Genomic DNA, 16,289 nt, shown 5'->3' with positions numbered 1-16,289 from the left:
AGGTACAATTATGTACTTTATTTTCTGAGACTGTATGTAGAGCCAGCCCTGATTGGCTGCTTGAATCTCAATTTAAAAGAACGTCCAGTTTTCGGTCTTTACTTCTTTTTGCCATCGGTGGAGAAGAAGTCATAGCACGGTTACTCATGGTTCTTCCAGGGCTTTCAACCGAGGAGGTCCTTCAGAAAATATCAGAAGCAGGCATAGAAGTAACCGACGTTGAGATGAAAGGAGATGAAATGGACTTTCAGGTAAATGACTCTTACTCAGATTATGATAATTTATATGTCACAGTTAGACACTGAGTTTAAAATGAAATGTTGGAAAATGTGAAAATTAAAAGAATTTAATAATTTCTGATTTTAATTCAGCGTGTGTGTAATATATATAAATAGTCAACAATATATATATATATAGTCATTATAGTCAACAATTGTACGCTGTCAAAGCCAATTTTTTACCATTTTGAAGGGTCCATTTTTGTACTGTCAAATAAAGGTACAAAATTGTCACCACAGGTACAAGCCTGGTCTCTTAAGGTACAAATCACAAGGGTACAAATATGTACCCTATACCAAGGGTACAATATTGTACCCTTGAGGGTACAGCCCCAGTGACAAGCCATTGTACCCCTAAAGGTACAATTATGTACTTTATTTTCTGAGAGTGTATTACATGGCAGATCCATATTAAACATTTATATCATAATATCATAAGTACAATATAATGAAAATAAACATTTTATAAAATTCAACAGACAAAAAATAAATAAATAAGTACATGTACAAGATGAGTACGATTCTATAAAAGATTCTTGTGCTAAAAAAAGTTTTTCTGGATCCATAAATAAGCCCTTAAAAGTTTGTCCTGATAAAAAGCGCTGTCTCATAATATTGAAGATTAGGCGGTCCAAGAGAATATGCTTTACACAGAGTTGATCATACAGTTTTGACATTTAGTGCTTCTTCACCCCTCAATAAATGCCCATGACTCAGTCTATGATTCTTATGATGATTCTTGATGAATCTTAAGTGTCTAATCCGTGTCTTAAATTTCTTTTTTCACATTATATATTTTAAAAATCAAAATTCAGAATGTCTGATCTGTGGCAAGTGAGTATTGTTAGTGAATATAATCTATTAACATCAAATAACCACTTTTGGTCAGTGATGAGAGAAGTGCATTATTCTGCTTTATGTTGAAAACTATGGCCTATCTCACACCTTGTATATATACTTTTTGTGTCTTGATTTAAAGGCACACTATGTAGTTTCCGTCTTTCTCAAACAGCGACCCCTGTGCTCTGGAGTACTTGTATTTAATGTAACTGTCGTAAACACCACTCACGCAGAGCCGTCGTTTTCTTTTCCTTGACTCTTCCGACCGTGTTTTCTTCGTCGAATCTGCCATGAATCACATCTGAAATGCGCACTAGTGTCTTCCATAGAGGCTGCTTCATATGTTGTTGATGTGTGTGACCTCGTGCCGTAAAGCAAGTCGTGATTCTCGCGAGATTTATCGGGGCGGCGCCTCTCAAACTTGCATTGCTGGTTTTTCCAGCGGCGCCCTACTACAAGTTCGTTTTGATTTCGAAGCTGTTATATTAAGGTACAAATCTTTCATAGTGTGCCTTTAAAAGGGTAGACACATCTTTACCCAACCACAGAATTTATTTCATATCATTTCATAAACAGAAGAGAAGAAAATGAAACAGCTTCTGGAATCATTGAAACTGATAAAAGACTGCTAGATATTACAGTACGAATGAAACATTGGTAATCAGAACAGAAACTAGATTAGGAAAGCTCACCTCATCATCATCATCATCATCATCATGCAGCCGGACACAATGAAACATGTTTAGAAGTGTTGAACTGTTGAATAGTGCTGATATAAACCGTTCTGCTCTGTGGACACAAGTGATAGAGGATGATGACTGAACAACTGATACAAGAAATGTCAAAATCCCAGTTTAAAATAAACAGTAATCTGCAATTATATTTAATATGGTCCACCTTCTGGTCTCTGATACAGAGCGTCTCGTCAGCTGAATGAGGAAATGTTTCTTCAGTTGTTCAGTGTTTTATAAGGTACTGTTGTAGAGCTGGAACACAGCAGTGAGGATGAGGATGATAAAGAGTTTCTAAGGCTGACTTTATCAGCTGGATGATGAAGAGATTATCAGCTGTCATGAATGTAACTGCTTTTAGCCCATACTTTGTTCCATCTATGAATCCTCTTTTATTCTTCACTGATTACACTCTTCTTCTCTCATCTGTCTTTATCACTGCATCAATCTTACGTTCCTCTTTGTTCCACTTTTAGTTCCACTAAATTATATATGATGCAGAACCCTGGAAAAATGGGTTGAACTCCACTGCTCGTTTCTGTCTCCGCTAATCTTTCCTAATTTCATACTAGAAAAAACACAAGGTCCAGCACTGGATAAATACACACTTCTGTTTATCTCCATTATCATCTTGTTTAATCTGTACGTCAAAGAATCCAGGAGTATCAACTACAGACACACTCCTTTAGTTTTCTCGTCACTTCTCAATCTTGCTTCTAGTTCTCATTCTGCTCTGATTCCCTCTCTCTTTCTAGTACAAATATTGATGGCCCCTCAAATGCTGCTGTGACTCTCTTCTGTCTCCTTTCTCACTTAATCTCACCTTGTCTTTGTTTTTCCTCTTCATGTTTCCGACTCATTGATTGAAGTTTGTCTCATCATCATCTTGGTGGACATTTAAACTCTGCTCTGATATTCTCCTCCGTTTCCTTTATCACTCTCCTAATCTCCTCTTGTAGTTTAATCTGCATTATTGCTCTACGCATATGTTCTACATGTCCTATGAACGGCATGTAAACTAATCTCCCAAGCTCTCCTGTCGTTCCACCTCTTCTTGTATCCTCTCTTCCAAGCTCAGTCTCATTGCTTTAAGTCTTTCTTGTAAAAATCTTGGTGGTCCTTCAAACTCTGCTCTGACTCTCTCCTCTGTCTCCTTTATCACTCTCTCAATCTCCTCTTGTCTCGGTTTCTCCTCTTGTTGTGTTTTATCCGCTTCCTCTCTCAGGCTCATTAATTTAAGTCTTTTTAGTAACAATTCTGGTGGACCTTCAAACTCTTCTCTGATTTTCCTCTCTATCTCCTTTATCACTCTCTCAATCTCTTGTAGTCTTTTTTCCTCGTTTACTAATCATTTCAGGATTCCACAAATCCCAAATCGGTCTCCTTCTCACAAACTCCTGTCGTCCCTCCCCTCGCCGTTTCCTGTCTTCCCCTCCCAATCTCATTAACTTAATTTTTTCTAGTAAAAATCTTGGTGGACCTTCAAACTCTGCTCTGACCCTTTCCTCTGTCTCCTTTATCACTCTCTTAATCTCTTCTTGTCTGTGTTTCACCTCTCTCCATCTCCTCTCTTCTATCTCTCGTCTGAGTCTCTGAGCATCTTCAATCCTCTGATGACTCTAGTGTCCTCCTTCATTCTGCTCTATCATTGTGTCAATCTTCTTCAGTAGATCATTCACCTGATCTCTGTTATTCACATCTCTATTGTTGAAGACGTGAAATCTGCCTCCACACTGATCAACTAGATCTCTTAATCTACAGTTCTGCGTAATGAGTTTCTCTACAGACTCTCCATCTAGCAGATCTCCATGAGTGAAGAGAATTATGGAGTATTTTAACACATCTTCACCAAACAGTGTTTTAATCATCTGAGGAATCTGCAGCTCCTGATCTGTGAATCTGTCAATTACTCTGAGGACAATGATAAAAGCGTGCGGTCCAGGACTGGATATATAAACACTTCTCCTGATCTCTGTCATTGACTCTACAGGTCTCATCTCTGTGTTATATAACCCAGGAGTATCAACTACAGACACAGATCTGCCAGAAACAGTGGCGTGTTTCTCTGAACATTCACTGGTTACTGATTTTGTACTCCTTAAGGATATAAACTCTCTCTGTCCCAGTATTGTGTTTCCAGTTGCACTTTTCCCAGCACCAGTTGGACCCAGAAGAACAATCCGTCTGGAGGCGTCGTCACTGACAGATAACCATCCAACAATTCGGAGTGAACCTGCAAAATAAACAAAAGCACAGATATACAGAAGAACAAATATATAAATCATACAAACAGTGCTTTATGTTTTTCAGGAAAGTCTCACACTATTTGGGTATAGAAATGGAATAATCAAATGTGAAATAACAACTGCATTAATTACAAATAATTAATATATTTAATCTTTGTTCAAGCTTGTAGCGACTGACCGAATCCTGTTTTCCTTTCACTACTGAACAAATATGAACACATATATGTTTAATTCACAAAACCTTGAATCATGTGAAATGGTGCCCCAATGTCTGCCAGCCGGTCATTGATTAACTCCATTTATGACGCATTGCGCAATCAAGAAACAGGTCCCCGTTGTTCTCGAAACCCTCACGTGGTGCACACCACGGATGGACAATATGCCCTAAGGATACACACACACACACCACACATACCCGCACACAAACGTCCTTTGTGTGCAACTTAGGATAGGAATGTCCTTAATGTATATAACACAGAATTGTATCTAACCTTCCTGTATGCATGCATATCTAATTAGTTTTGTCTTATTCTATAGATGTAATTGGAGACTGGTCTGTAACTTCAAATCTTAAGTGTATTTCTAAAGAAAGATTACCTAACAGTATCATCTTCTGTAACTCGCAATCTTGCTAGGTCATAAAACTTTATGACCCCCAAAAGGAATTCCAAGGGAATCACAGCTCCCACTTGAATTCTGATAAAGAAAGAGGAATAGACTCTGCAATTATATATTTTCTATAAGTATAACCACTTAAGAAATGTATAAACATGAATTTGATCTTTCCTAGGTCATGGTAGCCGGTATTATGGCTTTATAGTCGTGTGAGTGAACATTAAATGTGTGTAATTCTGCATATGAATGTAACTTTATGTTTCTTATACTCTTTCCGGCCATTCTTGGTACCTGTTTGACCGTCTTGTTTTGACTAAACCAGTCATACATAGGATATTACAGTAAAATGTATTGTTCTGTGTGTACAATCTTTCTGGCTAGAAATGACAAAATTTTATAGCATCATCAATTATCCTGACAAGACAAAGAAGAACTTTTCCCGCTCGAGATGCTCTAAGATGATTGGTTCACATACGCGAAGCAGGCGTGAACCCCTCCTCTCTATAAGAAACTGACACAGGAGTTTCAAAAAAAAGAGAGCACTTTCCCTATGAGAGGTGTCCGGTCCCATGGCTCCTTAGGGAGCTTTACACCGCGTTTCTTTTCTTTTTCTTTCTTTACTAAGTTTTATTTTCATGTTCGCCTCTCCCTCCCGAGGGAGATGAACTCTGAACTATTTCCATGGTAACTTCACGTTCGGTGAACCTTTAAAACTTCCCGCGAGTCTGCTCGCCCCGGAAGACACGAGAGAACAAGCCTATAGCGCCGAAGGACAAACACACATACGACTCTGCGTTCCTCAGCAACACAAAGAGAACCATACGCATTCGCTAGTATAGGTTATTGATTTGATTTGATTGATGTGATTTCTTGTTGCCTCTCTAAGGGTTACTGTCTGTGATTTTTGCCATGCTGCGATCACCCCGGTGATCTCTCTCATCCTGACCGTTAGTTTCACTTTCTCATCCTCTATCTCTCTCTCTCTCTCTCTCTCTCTCTCTCTCTCTCTCTCTCTCTCTCTATATATATATATATATATATTTCACTCTCTCTCTCTCTCTCACTCAATCTCTCTCTCTCTCACTCCCGTTGTTATTCGTTTGTCTCGTTAGTTTTACTGTTCATTGTACATACATGTATCCCGGGTTTAAATGTAGAATTCTGTATCCGTAGTTTCATTTTATTAAAACCATTATATTCTTGATTGCTAATTGTCTAAAGTTCTCATTTTTACAAAGTCAATGAAGTGTTCGACCATTTTGCTACAAAGCTTTACAATTCGTTACTATTTCAGTAACCTAAATTTTATAATAACAAGAAGGTGATTTTTCATGGCCAGAAAATAGCTTTTTTGGAATTATAAGAAAGAGATACTTTTTGTTGAAAATTGATAAGTTAATCTTACAGCCGTTTGCTGGACAAACAGATTGTTCGATAACTAAATTAATTCCATTTAAGGTTATCTCATATAATCGATCTGTAATAAGACTATTGATATATTAATGACGAACCATAACCCATTATGGTGATCATTCATATATACAATCGATCTATTTTCAGCTTCGATAATTTAACTGTAATATGCAATATATTAATCATTCATGATTAATTATTAAATTCCCTATATATAATTTGAGCTAATTTAATGTAAGACTCATTGTCGCTACAAGCTGCAAAAGTTATTTTTTTCTTTCTTTTATTGTTCGATTAACAAATGACAGACGGCTGCAGGTTTATTCGGCTGATGTCACTTTAGGAGCTGCACGGATCCATATAATGATACAATGATATTCTTAAACGCTTACTATCTTACATTCTTCAGCACAAGAAGATACCCGTTGATCTACCAGATGATGTGCATGCACCATCACCAGACAAGGACTACCCAAGAAACCTTTGTCCAGATGAAAGTATCTGTCAGAGTTGTCCAGGTGTTGTCCCCCTCAGTGATCCCATCCTAATTACAAAGAAGGCTAAAATACTCACAAACTGGTCCATTATTGAAGGTATGATTTGGTGTTATGTAATTGCGTGTGTAATATTCAGCTAAATTGTCCTCTGATGTATTACTTGTTGAAATTTTAGACGTTGCCACCTACTGTAAGCAGTGCCCACTTTGTGGAATGTTCTACCGTTACCAGGAGTGGAAAGACCACCTACATAACTTCAATGACCACATCACCCTTGCCATACCCTTTTGCCTTACCTTGAGAAGCCTTCTCCAGGTAACTTTTAATTTAACACTATGGTGTTAATTTAACACTATTATGTATGTTACTTAAAACAGATTTTGTTTATTCCAGGTGCATACTTCTGTGAGCAGAGCCGTTGATTTTTTGCAAGATTTGACCGGTTTAAAGTTTCCGTCAGCAGACACGGTGCTGCATGCCTATTTACACTTTGAGGCCCTTACAGACCATGAGTACAGGTATTCATGCGTTACCTGTGGTGATTATCCCCCTGTTGTGATAATGGATCTACACAAAAAGGGTGTTTTCCAGCTTTCTGGTATGTTTATTGTAATCATGTTCACTTCCAAGTTTGTTTTATTTATTTATTTTCTATTTATTTTTTCTTCATGTTATTGCCATATAGTGAACATTTTTTGTACACATTTTGTTTTCTTCCAGTAAATGACATAGAGGAACCCCCAGAAAACTATCAAGGGGAAGTCAATCTGGAAACATTCTGGGAGGCATTGTCCAAAGAGATGATATGTCGTGGATTTGTTGCAAGTATGTGGAAACATTTTTTTATTTTTTTTATGCACCATATTGCAAAGAAATTAAAAGAATCACACAGCTTATGTTTTTAATTCTGCTTTTGTAGGTGGTGCACAAAATCCATTTGTTGTTAAACCCATGTATCACTTCTGGGCTCCTTGGATTGGCAAGAACACACGTCGTTCAGATATTGTGCTAAACACAGAGTATGAAAAACTTCATTCTTCAAAGTCTGCCTCAGAGACCGCAGAAATTACAGTGACAGAGGAGAGGCTGAAGGAAGAACTTCAAAAGCAAAAGGTTTGTTTGTAAAAGTACGACTACTTTTTTCCAATATACTACACTATATTCAATAATATTTTTTTGTAGGTTAATGTTATTCGGAAACTATGCAAAGAATGTGGTCTGGACTCCACTGGATCTCGGAGTGACCTCCTCCTCAGATTGTCTAATGAATTGAAATCGAGGCAAACATATGATAAAATCTTTGAAAAAATCTGGGGTGCCTCTGGTGAGCTTAATTTCTAATACTGTTTTGTCTGGTGTTGCAAATATAACCTTTGATATTACAGTCAATATATTGCCAATACATTAATGTTTTAAACTTTGTAAGAATTGTTTTTGAAGAATGTCTTTTTTTTTGTGCTATATTAGGAGGCTGGGGAGTCATCATGTGCCCATGTGGCATAGTTTACAGTTTAAAAAGCAATCTTCGAGCAGAAAGCCCTCGAGATTTTGCTGATCTTCTGTTCTCATGGAAGCATCTGCCGAACATCATTATTTATGACTTTGCACGCGGTTTAGCAACACATGCCAATCTAAGGGCACCAGAAAGCATACCTATTCGTCCATATGAAGGACGCTTAGCAGAACCCAATGAAGAAAACATTAAACTTGCCAAATCTGGAAATCTGAAAGTGTCCTTGCCTTGGCTGGAGGAAAAAATGAGTGTGAGCGATCCTCAAGGACACCCACTGACAGGGTCTTCGGATCATTACGTATTGTCTGACCGTTTTCACGAGAGCAATTCCAAAGACAGTAGAGATGTTCTGAGGAAGATCACTATAGTGCCTCAACTAGCTGGCAAAATAAATAGCCAGGTTGCAGAGCAACTGTTCTCAAAGATGAGAAAAAATAACTACTTTTTGAACATGTCTCAGCCATCAACACATCTGTTTCAAATGAGGACCATAATTCACCACTATAACGAAAACAAGAACAACAAAGTGAGGACTAGATTAATGAAGACGTTTGGATCAAAGTTGGTGAAGAATATGCATGGACAGGCTGTGCTGGGTAAATTAAAATTTATTTATATATATATATATATATATTTTTTTTTTTTTTTTAAGTAGTGTAAATGCATAGGCCACCATCCAGTGTGTTTGTTTAAAGGAAATATGAGGTTTGGGTCTAGCTCTTGTTGGCTGTTTGTATTGTTATAGAAAATTCTGACATCTCCACTGAGGAGCCAGTCCCCATAGACATTGAGATGGAGGACATAGACATTGAAATGGAGGACATAGACATTGAGATGGAAGACACAACCCTGACCTCAACGATGGCCCCAACCAGTAGTATGTGTTAATATATTTTGTATTAAGTCTTGATATATCCTGATGCAAGTTATTGTATGTAATTATCCATTTTAACTATTACAGCAGGAAATGAAATTGTGTGTAGCATCGAACAGCTGTTTGCCAGTAGAGTGTGTTGGGATTGTCTGCCAAGCCATAGACAATCAGCAATGGTATGTGAATGACAGTTTACAGTTTTATTTGATGTTGTAATGGCACTCACAAACCAGAATTTATGAATTTGAAATGCAGAATTTATATATATATATATATATATATATATATATATATATATATATATATATATATATATATATACTCTATGTAATTTCTTTTCTCATTTGTCTTTAAGCTTGACTGGGCTTTGGGGACAGATGACCCAGATGAAACAATTGGAAAAGTTGGGAACTTGGTTCTGAGGAGGAAAGATTTCCGTACTCTAGGTCTCAATGAGCTGTTGGAGGCAACAGTGAGTTGACAATGACATACAATAACATACAATAAGAAATGTTTGTGACTCACTATTTACAGTTGTCTTTTTAAAAACTGCAGATTGCAAACAGCTGTCTTGAGGTGATTGCATTGGTGGCTAAGGAACGAGTAAGTTTTTGTAAAGCTGCAAATCTCAAATAGTCAGAGACCTAGTTGTCTAGTGTACAGTCTTATATTGGTATGTTATGTTGTAGGGAATGGATGTGTGGACAGCCAACGCATATGTTGTGGTGACCTGGTTGCCTCCAAATAATTTGGACCCATTATTGTCATTTCCAGTGAGGCCACAAAGTTACATAACATTCACAGCAGTGTCCAATTTTATTTTAAACTGAATGGATTTTTTTTTAATCATCTATAGGATTGCATTGCGCTGAAAGATTTCATTGTCTTCCCTGCTTGGAAGCCAGCACACTGGATGTTGTGTGTAAGTTATTTAATGTAACTTTGCAGTGTTGTCTGAAAATTGCCTGCTTTTGTCTCATCACAATTCAGAAATGCCATTTCATGATTCTTAAGTACTAACACTATTTTTTGCAGGTCATGAAGCCAAAAGATAGGCACATGTACTTTCTAGATTCAACCAATCCGTATGGGTTGGGTGATGAGAGATATGTGAAAGTTTTCAGGTTGCAAAAATAAATATAGAAGTTAAAATGTTCAAGGTTCTGAGTTCAGGTTTGCTGTTCAAGGTTCTCAGTTCAGGTTTGCTGTTCAAGGTTCGCTGTTCAATGTGTTTGTTCAAGTTTTGCTGTTCAAGAGTTTAATAAACTTCCTTAATGGTTACTTGCATGATGTTCTGATTTTGCATGCTGTGACAGTTTTTACAAGAAAGACCCAAATACTGTTGACTGCGTGTCTTTGCATGGATTTAGAGCTTCAAACTGTGTGCTGCACAATGTAACTTCATATTAACAAATCTGTTTTATTATTTGTGTATTTTTGTTACAGTAAGATGACAGCCAAAATCGCACCTGGCACATGGGTGCTACTGAAAAACAAGGTTGGTTATAAAGAAGTCTGCTAAATTTGGGACTGCTGAAGTGTCAAACCCTTAATAAACTCCTGCTTTTTTTTTTTTTAGGATATCCCCCAACAGATTGGTGGTGTAGACTGTGGAGTCTTCATGTTGATGGTGAGACATTGTTTTGATATAATTAAACCAATGATTGTTGTGGTGGTGTTTTTATTTTCATTTTTTTAAGTTGTTAAATACGGAACAAGGAATACTTTTTTTTTATTGAGATTTACACCGATAATGTTCCTTAATTTTTGCTGTTTTCCAGTATGCTCTACATCTTGTCTTGGGAGCACCCTTTGATTTTACATCTGTAAGTAATTACCAGTTGAAGTAATTGACCTTTATGATGTTGTAGCAGTTGAAATATCAAGATTTCTCTATTTTTGTCTTGCAGTGCGACTTTCCAAACATACGGAGATGGTGGGCTCTTATTCTTCTGGAGAACTTTGGGATTTTCTCTGAAAGGTAGATACTGGACATTTACTCCAGCCCACCGTTACATTTGCACTCTCTTCTGATCAATTTTAAATTAACCAAGATATAAATATATTCCAGTGCAGAAACCCTACAAGAGTCCCTTCCATGTGAAGAACAAGCTACACTTAGCAGCAGTGAGGTGGTGTGTATAATATGTGTATATATATATATATATATATATATATATATATATATATATATATATATATATATATATATATATATATATATATATATATCTTTTATATGTCACATTTACACATTTATAAAGTCACATTTTCCTTTAATATGTAATGAAGGAGCTCCCAATAATCTGGCACATGAAAGAAGCTGTGAAATGGCGAGAGGCGGTATTAACATTAAGTGACATGGGCATCTGACGCACAGAAGCCAATGGCACATGTCACTATACGTATTTGCACATCAGGTCTCCATTGGCATGTGCCTAGTGGATAGTGACATGTCACTGACATTATCGCGGAACACTGACACTGTCGCGGAACAGGTTTCCGTCTTGTGACACCTTAGTGACTTACAGATGAGCTGAGCAGCTATACTGACATAATGATGAAACAAACGCCTATATAAATAGCCTATATTAGTGATGTTTTTTAAATAGATGTCAATTAAACGTTTTAATTATTATTTTTCATTATAGGACTCAATGAAAAAAACAGGAAAACAGATGGAGTGTATGGCAGGTGACTTGCGTGTGTGCTGTTTTCAGAAAGTGGGCAAAGGGTAGGCCTTGTTTGTTTTTACTGTATATTTTTAGGTGAATACACTTATTAAACCATGTGTATCGTATTCACAGGCCATTGTATCCCAGTGTTGTGAAGCCCTTGTGGGTACAGTGTGACATGTGTTTGGGCTGGCTACACACAGATTGTGCTGGAGTGAAAGAAGCTGAAGTCAAAAAAGGGACTTTCAAATGTGGATGTGATTTGACACAACCACACACTTTTGATGAGTAAGTTTAAATAGAAAGCTTTTACTGCCATTAAGAAACATGGAGTTGGATCATGGTCTAGCCCAGAATTACATTTTTATTTTCACTGAAAAGTATATGATCTTGCTAGAAATAAATAGGAACAAAATATACTCAGCATTAATATTATGGTACTTCAATTCATGTTACATAATCAGTATAAAGCCACATAAACTTTGATTTAGCTAACCACTTGTTAACAGCCTTTTGTGGTACCACTGGCTAATTGTCATCTTCTGATTAATCAGCAACTATTCTATAGCCTGTTTTTTGTTCTATGCTATGTCATAACCTGATGTTGATAACATATACATTATTGTTTCTTTGTAGCACTCGGAAGGCTCTGAGACTTGGAATTGAAAACTTAATCTCAGATCAAGACATAAAAGTGAGTACTATAAAATCACAATTAACATTTCTTGCCATGTGTTGTATATACAGTGTATATATATATATATATATATATATATATATATATATATATATATATATATATATATATATATATATATATATATATATATATATATATATACACACCATTTTAACATAATTCTGTTCCAACAGGCTTTACATGAAGCTTTTCACAATGGAGACATCAAATCCTGTCGGTTTTACCTGTGGAAACATCCAGAGACATCACTGAAATTCAAGCAGCACTTAAAGCCAAAACAGTGCTATTTCAGCGAAAGTGATGTGAGAAAATAAGCTTATTGTTTTAAGCGTTTCACATTTTACTTGCAGTATATGTTATTGTTATATTACAACAAGTTCCTTATTATCCTAAATTATTCAATATTCTCATATTTAACAGCTCATCAAACTTGCTGATAAAATAAAGAGAGCAGTGGATGCAGATGAGGATCTTGAAAACCTGAACTACATATTTGATGTTATGATTCCAGAGGTATGTGGTAATTATATGATTGAAGTTGATTTGTGTTATTTGTTGTTTGATGAAAAACAACAGTTTTCTTCTTTTTAAGGTGACAATACTCCTTGTACAAAGACTGGAGAAGATTTGCCGCTATGCAGTTGAAGTTGTAATGGCCTCTGGCATAGTCAAGTTTCACTAATTTGAAGTATGCTAATGCATCAACTGTATTTATTAAAAGGGGGGGGGGGGGGGGGAGCCATTGCTTTAACTTACATATTTGTTGAGTCTCTTTTCTGTCTCTGCTTACTGAAAAAGGTGTATACATTTTATAAGCTACCATTGACTAAACATTGGGGATTAGTCTACAATAACTACAAATTAATTTAATATATATTCCTGCTGGAGATGTCCGAATGTTTTGTTCAAATATTTGTCTTGCTGTATCTACATTATAATAGATATAGGATCTACAGATGTACACTTAACAATGGTATGTGTCACTTTACAATAGTTTGTGGCATTTTCTCTCTTGCTAGTTTACAATTATTTGAAATACCTGATTGGTAAGTGTCAATTTGTGGTGCACAAACAACATACTCCTGCTTGTACCACTTTAATAAGAACATTTTACTAAAATAGCTAAATAGTTCTTATATTCTTGTATAGTTACAAATGACAGCTTAACTGTCAGTCCTATATACAAATATAAATAAATGTGTTATTGTAAATACAGTTGTGATATGTAGGTAAATACATTGTCAGAATTATAATAAAATAAAATAAAAAACCTTAATGTAATGTCTGAAAGCATTATTATTAATAATTTTCTGCCGTTCATCTGTGTGTCAGATGCCCATGCTAAAACTGCTACTGGAAATGGCTCCATTCCAACAGCCATCTGCTCAGGGGTCCAGTGGAAGACATGGAGTTATTTTTTCAAGAATGTAGGTAGGGACAAAATGTCCTGAGGCTGAGAGTGAGTTCCTCATTTGATACATTGCAAGTTAAATTTATACAGGATTGTCATGATAAAATGGGCCTAGGGGTGAATTGGTCATTTGTTGTACACATTTGTATTGTTTCTTTTAAAACAGTGTGGAATTTTCTCTCTCTTTTTTAGATTTGTGACATTATTTTACATAAAGAAAAATAATACAATATATAATAATTTTTCATAATACAATGAAACGGATTACTATATACAATTATATTACACAAAATCAATGTTTTAAAATGCTTATTGTACTGTACCTTAATGTATCATTATAACATACGTGTAAAGTATGACGTTTCGTGTGAAATAAAAGCATCACGTTTCGCGTCTAAGCAAATTACGCTCCAAAACGTTAGGTGGCGTTACTCGTTTTAGAACGTAAGCTCCGCCCCTCACTTCCGGTCCTGGCGCTGGGGTTCTGAAACTGGTGTTGGTGCTGCGGGTCTGCAGCTGGATACTATAGGATTAAATGGGCAATTTCAGTGTTAATGTGTGTGAACTCACTGTAACTAAAATTTTGGATAATGTTATGACAGGTTGGTAATGGCTCCTTAATTTGTTTTGTTTTGAATTGTAATGTTTGTTAACCATTCCAATTGGGGGCCGGTTGTGTAAGAGCCATTTCAATGTTTATGTCCAGGTTTGGCCAATAGGTGGCACTAGGGTCATGGCATAGCTATTGGGGCTCATCTACTTAGGAGGGTAGCTGTAATCAGGAACGGGTGTTGCCAGAGGGGTAAGGGCCAACTAGTTTTTGACCGCCACCGAGGCTGTGGTTGGATGCTTGATACTGTGACAGTGTGTTGGTGAAGATGGATTATTGTTCCGTTATGGAAGATGAAACCCTTGTGTAAATCCAATAAATCATATCTCTCACGAAAGAGAAGAAAACAGAACTTTAACTCTTGTTGCATTATTACTGAAGCAAAAGCGACCACGGTAAGCGCGTCAACTAGCCTACTTCAACCCTCTGCATAACCCTCAGCTGTTTTAAGCTTAGGCTTAGCGGTTACAATAAGTGAACCTAGTAATGCTATTTTTTAGATTTGTTTAATCCTCCTCTGCTGAGATCTTCAGAGATTTAATGTCTTGGCTGAAGTCAGTTGTAGTTCTTGTGTTTCGCTTTTTTATCTTTTTGTGTTTCTGTTTCCTTCAGTGATTTTGCTTGTTAACATCAGGTGTTGATCACTAATTATCAATCATCAGTTAATTAATCACTGAATTATATAATTAACTTCAACACTGCTTCAGTGTTACTCCCAACACTTTATAGTGTGTGGACACACAAGTGTTCATTTAAGGGGGCTTTCACACTGGCAGTTTAGTTCGGAACGGGGCACGGTTCGCATGAAAAATCGCTAATGTGAACCCTGTCATGGGACCCGGGTGCGCACTGGGGTACCGAACCCGAGACTACCTGGAGGAGGTGGTCTGAGTTCGGTTGCTCCCGAACCGTGCTGCGATTCGCGTGTATGTGAAAACTACACGGACTCGGGTGCGCACTTGTTCAGGAAGTAAAGTATCCTGCGCATGCGTTTTAGTCGATTATGATGTATTTAGTTAAATAAAACACACGTAAGGGATGAAGATTTACCCTGGATACGAGCAAGAGTGAGTCTGCAGTGTATTCGCGCATAGTGCGTGCAATCAGGGCAACAAATTAATGGAAATCCACTGTCTCCTCAAAAGAGTCCATTTGCAAGCAGCGGAAAAACAGCTTATGCGAAACACACACACACACACACACACACACAGTTAACCTGGGTTGTTTACTCAGCTATGAATAATGGCACCAAATTAATAAAAAACACAATATATTGACCCGCGTCGTGTTTTCTATCATGCGCCGTGCACGTTTGCAATGACGTAAGATGCACGCAAACGCACCAGAGTTCGATAGAATCAAGTTGAGTGTGAAACCAGACCAACGCTGCGGGGGGCGCCGGGAACAAACGCGCTCTGGCTCGGACCGCAGCAAACGAGCCCAGTGGAAAAGCCCCCTTAGACTGAAGATTTGGCTGTGGGGTTTAAAGGGTTAAATGTGTAAAAAAACAAACAAAAAAAAAACAGTAAGTGTAATTTAACGTTAATCAACTGTAAATTAATTTACATCATAAAACTGTAGAAAACAGCATTTTACTGGCAACAGCTGTCAGTAGATTACAGTAAAATCAATGAAAAACAGTAATATTCTGTAAAACTCAACAGTCAGATTTACTAAACAAAAGAAGTTGATTTTACTGAAATATTAGTAAAAGTTCATAGAAAAAAGTTATGCGAAGTCAATAACTGATAAGGAGAGTAAATATGAAACTGAAGTGTTTCATGTGTTTTGCACAAGATGATATAGGAGATATTTCTTTGTTTAATTAATGAGTTTTGTGGGTCACCATTGTGCTGGAGAGTAGAGTCTGTGCTTCAGTCAGAGAT

At 36.8% G+C, this 16,289-nt stretch overlaps 1 protein-coding gene, 2 long non-coding RNA genes and 1 pseudogene across 5 annotated transcripts; 3 read left to right on the top strand and 1 right to left on the bottom strand.

The window, feature by feature from the left end:
- Positions 1-3,342: 3,342 nt before the first annotated feature.
- On the bottom strand, positions 3,343-4,218 carry LOC143711161 (GTPase IMAP family member 9 pseudogene; annotated as a pseudogene).
- A 3,342-nt stretch (positions 4,219-7,560) lies between these two features.
- Positions 7,561-8,393, top strand: LOC143711193 (uncharacterized). Its single transcript, XR_013194776.1, has 3 exons — positions 7,561-7,733; positions 7,803-7,944; positions 8,088-8,393. It is a non-coding gene; the product is annotated as an uncharacterized LOC143711193 (long non-coding RNA).
- A 701-nt stretch (positions 8,394-9,094) lies between these two features.
- On the top strand, positions 9,095-9,926 carry LOC143711191 (uncharacterized). The gene is made up of 4 exons (XR_013194774.1): positions 9,095-9,183; positions 9,363-9,479; positions 9,563-9,610; positions 9,864-9,926. It is a non-coding gene; the product is annotated as an uncharacterized LOC143711191 (long non-coding RNA).
- Positions 9,927-10,385: 459 nt separating this feature from the next.
- On the top strand, positions 10,386-13,103 carry LOC143711149 (uncharacterized). 3 transcript variants are annotated; one of them, XM_077202495.1, is made up of 11 exons: positions 10,386-10,505; positions 10,587-10,637; positions 10,789-10,833; positions 10,918-10,988; positions 11,079-11,139; positions 11,659-11,741; positions 11,815-11,970; positions 12,319-12,376; positions 12,556-12,684; positions 12,803-12,895; positions 12,975-13,103. In XM_077202495.1, the coding sequence occupies exons 1-11, from the start codon at positions 10,458-10,460 to the stop codon at positions 13,062-13,064; spliced, it is 885 nt and encodes a 294-aa protein (XP_077058610.1). In that variant the 5' UTR covers positions 10,386-10,457; the 3' UTR covers positions 13,065-13,103. The 3 variants fall into 3 exon arrangements, with proteins under 3 accessions (XP_077058610.1, XP_077058609.1, XP_077058611.1); XM_077202494.1 differs by having other exon boundaries at positions 11,079-11,142; XM_077202496.1 differs by lacking the exon at positions 10,789-10,833 and having other exon boundaries at positions 11,079-11,142.
- Positions 13,104-16,289: the final 3,186 nt, after the last annotated feature.

Source organism: Siphateles boraxobius, unplaced genomic scaffold (assembly GCF_051911475.1).
Source record: "Siphateles boraxobius isolate OS27281-9 unplaced genomic scaffold, OSU_SipBor_1 49, whole genome shotgun sequence".
Classification (NCBI taxonomy): Eukaryota; Metazoa; Chordata; class Actinopteri; order Cypriniformes; family Leuciscidae; genus Siphateles; species Siphateles boraxobius.
The sequence above is the reverse complement of the archived record's forward strand: the minus strand, read 5'-3'. Positions and strand labels throughout refer to the sequence as shown.